This window comes from Echinops telfairi, unplaced genomic scaffold (genome assembly GCF_000313985.2).
Source record: "Echinops telfairi isolate 266 unplaced genomic scaffold, ASM31398v2 ScPeMD7_7457;HRSCAF=8495, whole genome shotgun sequence".
In the NCBI taxonomy this organism is placed as follows: Eukaryota; Metazoa; Chordata; class Mammalia; order Afrosoricida; family Tenrecidae; genus Echinops; species Echinops telfairi.
This window is the reverse complement of record NW_022111357.1, coordinates 28,965,014-28,969,339: the sequence shown is the minus strand read 5'-3', so window position 1 is coordinate 28,969,339 and position 4,326 is coordinate 28,965,014. Positions and strand designations below refer to the sequence as shown.

General features: G+C 59.5%; 1 protein-coding gene across 1 annotated transcript in view; it reads right to left on the bottom strand.

Annotated features, from left to right (window-relative positions):
- The window catches only part of EPHA2 (EPH receptor A2), a 23,369-nt gene that overhangs the window by 8,210 nt on the left and 10,833 nt on the right, over positions 1-4,326 (bottom strand). The window contains exons 4-10 of the mRNA XM_030887998.2: positions 3,663-3,995; positions 2,342-2,457; positions 1,884-2,037; positions 1,320-1,419; positions 823-878; positions 432-557; positions 135-320 (exon numbers count right to left, since the gene is read on the bottom strand). Of these exons, the coding sequence (XP_030743858.2) occupies positions 135-320; positions 432-557; positions 823-878; positions 1,320-1,419; positions 1,884-2,037; positions 2,342-2,457; positions 3,663-3,995 (1,071 nt within the window). The remainder of the gene's footprint in view (positions 1-134; positions 321-431; positions 558-822; positions 879-1,319; positions 1,420-1,883; positions 2,038-2,341; positions 2,458-3,662; positions 3,996-4,326) is intronic.

Genomic DNA, 4,326 nt, shown 5'->3' with positions numbered 1-4,326 from the left:
AGGCACAGGTGTGTGGGGAGGTAGGCACAGGTGTGTGGGGTAGGCACAGGTTGTATGGGGAGGTAGGCACAGGTGGGGAAGAAGGAGGCCCAGGTGGGTGCCTGGTCACCAGCCCCCATGCCCTGGGTGCTCACACTTGGACACGACGCCCTCCAGGCGGATGATGTTGTGGTGGCTGAACTGGCCCATGATGCTGGCCTCGCTGAGGAAGTCCACGCGCTGCTTCTCCGTGTAGCCGGCCTTCAGCGTTTTAATGGCGACAGGCACCTCCTTCTTCCCCGAGGCCTTCAGTGCCCCCTTGTACACCTCCCCAAACTCTCCTGTGGAGGAGCACAGCGGGCAGGGCGCCCCAGTCAGCCAGTGTCAGGGCCCTCTAACCTGCATGCCTGCTCCCCGCTTCCTCCAGCCCCAGTGCAGGAAGCTGGCCTCACCTGCTCCGATCACTTTCTGCCGCGAGACACAGGAGGGGTGGATCTCAGTGGTGAACTTGAGCACAGCCTGGTTGGGGTCCTCGTATGTGTGGGGGTCCACGTATGTCTTCAGGGGTTTCAGTTGTTCTGTGGAGGGGGGGCAAAGGGGCAGGGTCACAGGTAGCTAGCGTGGGGAGGGACAACTGTGAGGGGTGCCCTAAGGAAGGAGGGGCAACATCACAGCGCCTTCCAGACTCAGACTTGCCTGTGAGGGTCAGTCCCTAGAGTTGCCAGGGACAGCTCTGGGCCCACCCCTGGGACGCTGGAATCCCCTGCTGCTCCCACCTCCACCACAGAGCTCGGGGGCAAGAGGGCAGTAGGAGCACTAGGCATGGATGGGGCCGCATCTCACCTGACTTGGAGAAATATACGTCCTCAGAGGACTGGCGGGCTCGCAGACTCTTCCTCCTGGAAAGGCCACGTGGGGAGACACACAAGACGCTCAGTGAGTCTAGCTGTGGCCAGGTAAGCACACCTCTCGGACCCCGTGGTCAAAGCCTCCCCCTCAGAGAACCCGGGAAGGCTGGGTGGGAGGTGGGAAGGAGGGGAACAGGCCCTCAGCCCTCCCCTTGGGTCTTCACCCCATAAAGGCCCCTGCATGTAGCTGGAATGAGGGCTTCCTGCCTGGGTGTCCACAGGAAGTGTGGGTACCCCACTCAGACACCCCATGTCTGGGGCACTGCTGGGTGCTGGGCACCATGCTAAGCCCTTTTCGGCTCATTCTGTCCTCACCTCAGTAGGAGGCAGGGAGCATTTCCTAACGGGCCCATTTTCCAGATGAGCAAACTGAGGCCCCCCGACCCCTCTGTGTCCCACCCTAAGCCCTTGGGGAGCGAGGCGCTGACAGACCTGCGATGGATGAAGAAGCCGATTCCAGCCAGTATGAGGAGCAAGAGAAGGCCGACGGTGACGCCGCCAATCATCGCCATGTTGCCAGATCCTTCCGTGGCTGTCAGGGGAGACCAGGTGATGACCAGAGGACCTCCACACCCCAAACCAGGGAGGGCACCACCCCAGCTTCAGCTGAGGCCTACTTTATGGACCAAGACACCGGGCATCTGCTCTGTGCTGGGCTCCTACTGGGGAGGGATCCCGAGTCCCACTTCACGCTGGGACTAATGATACCCCCAAAGAAGTGGCTTCTCTATGATTCCCCAGTAAGTGCTCCCAGGAGTGTGAGGCTCTCACGGGGGATTTGAACTTGAGTCGACATGTTGGCAGAACACATCCTTTTCTTCTCATCATGCTGCCCTCAGCACCCATGTCCTTGACCCTGTCCTTTGGCCTTCCAACCCCCAGGCCTCACCGTGGTGGTCCCTGCGGGGCCTTGAACACGTCAGCATTCATGGAATGTACCAGGATGCAGTATTGGGTTACGGATGGTCAGTTCCGTCCCGGGCCAGCCCTACTCACCCAGCGTCTGGAACTCATGCATCCTGCTGCCGGCGCCCTGGCCCTCCTGTGTCAGCGCCTGCACCTGGACCAGGTAGGTGGTGTCGGGAATCAGGTCGTCCAGGATCACGGAGAAGCCCTCGGTACGGCGCACGTTGTAGCTGTTGGAGTCCCCCTGTGGGTCAAAAAGAGGGAGGGCAAGGCTGAGTTCAGCAAGTTTGCTAGCAAACTGGAGCCCACGGCTCCGAAAGGGAAATGAGCTGTCTGGCCCCCAAAGCCTCACTCTTCCCCCCTTCCACTACCTCCCCCAGAACACCGTCTTCTCTTGCTGTGCTGGCCGAGAAGAGGCATGTGGCTCTCTGGGCAGCCACAGACCTCTGGCTCCCCAGCTGTGTGGTGCAACGAGCATCCGAGTGACCAGCCTGTCCACCCCGGCTCCCAGCCCAGCGGAGGTAAGCCCAGGCCCTCGGCACGCTCACCTTCTTTCGGTAGGTGACCTCGTATTTCCACACACGGTTTTGTTGGCGCAGGGGGATGCTCCAGGAGACAGTCAGTGAGGTGGTGCTGCGGCCCTCCAGCCTCACTTTCGGGGGTTCTGAACAGAACAGTAGGCGGGGAGAGGCGTGAGGAACCCCTCCAGGCAAGTGTGCGCGGTGCTAGTCCCACCCAGAGCCCAGTGAGTCAGGGTCCTTCAAGCCCCACCTGGGACCCCCCACTGCCAGCTCCAGCCCCCTAGCCCCTCCCCAGGGATTCACAAAGGAGTGATAACTACGAAGAAGAAAAGGACCTAGCTCATCCTCTCCGAGGACTTAATAAATCTCCTCCACCCTGTCGGCATGGCTTTCACCCCACAGTGGCATCTGGTTGCTGTTCACAGACAATTCGGTCGCTTTGACACACACTGTTCCATGACACTGATTACCTTCTCCGAGTTGTGCAACCGCCCTCCCCACCTTCCCCGAGCTGTTCCTCCCCCGCAGCGTACACTCGCTGCCCCGGAGGTTCCTGGCTCATCTTTCCAGTGGCTTTGATCCCACGTAGATCGATCTTAAACCACCACAATGCTCCGGGCAGACATTCATTGCTGGTTAAGTTAAACTACCGCTTGGTTTTATAAGGGCTTCGGGGGATAGTCTTGGTTTAATGTTTAAAGACTATCTCAAGATAATCAATTCTGGAGTTCAGCCTCTGTGGTTCCAGAAAATCTAGAATCCGCAAATATTTGCAATTCAGTTTAGCATCCAGCACTCCTTTTGGTCAGAATTCTTCCGTCGGTGATTTGATCAGAACATTCAGTAATAGTACGGCCAGGGATGGTCTAGCTCTTCTGGTCTCCTGGCAAAGGGGCAGCTGTCACATGAGGGACACACACTGGATTTCCTCCTCCTGTTCCCAACTCTCTCTAGTCCTCTGTTGCTCCAAGCCGTGCCTTGGGTGGCTGACTGCAGGCTTTTAAGACCTCAGGCACGGTGTACGCAATGCACGAGGAAGACAGCACCCCTGTGATTATCCCCATCCCCAGGTGAGGCAATCAAGGCCCAGAGGAGCTAAGTCACTTGCTCAGGGCCACACAGCCCCATAGTGGCAACGTCAGCATCTTCAGCAGACTCCAGAGTCTAGAGTCTGTGCCTCTTACTGCCGTATATACTCGAGTATACGCACCTACTGTTACCACAAAAACTGCGCTGGAAAACTCGGCTCATACGCAAGCATATACGGTGTTAGTCTTCATGTCTCTCTCTGATCTCGGCCGGGCTGCCCACCCAAACAGGCTCCCTAGGGCACAGCCACTGCCCTCACCTGTCTGGTTGATGCTGACGCTGGCAGTGCGGAAGCTGCGGCTGGCCACCAGGCCCGAGACGCCGTTACGGGCCTCGACGGCGAAGGTGTAGTTCATGTGAGGCTCCAGGTCACTGACCGTCAGGCTGGTGTGGGTCAGCATGTGTGGTGACTCCGAGTAGCGCACGCTGTCCTCGCAGGGCCCACACTCTCCCGACTCCGGCCAGCACTGCTCACAGGTGACGCTGTACACCACATCCGAACGGCCGCCGTTGTCCTGGGGGGGCTTCCAGCGCAGCTCCACTTTGGCGCCCATGCCCACAGCTGTGAGGTAGTGTGGGGCAGAGGGTGGGCCTGCAGAGGGCAGACATTGGGGTGTGGTCCAGGACCAGCTGGGCACCAGGAACCCACCGCTGTCCAGTCATAGGATACGTCCCCCTCTGGTGTGGGACTGCCCAGGGCTAGGGAGTTACTAATGTGGGCAGAGTTGGGTGACCCCCTGTAGTTAACTCACTGACCAAGTGACCTGTCGGCCTCCACCCACGTCCTCCTTGGCCCCCTCCCTGGCTCTCAGAACTCACGTGTGCAGGGTGTGGCCAGCGCGTCCTGTGGAGCCCGGAAGTAGCCCTCCTCACACTGGCAGGAGGTGGCGCCCTCGAGAGAGGGCAGTGTGTGTGCTGGGCAC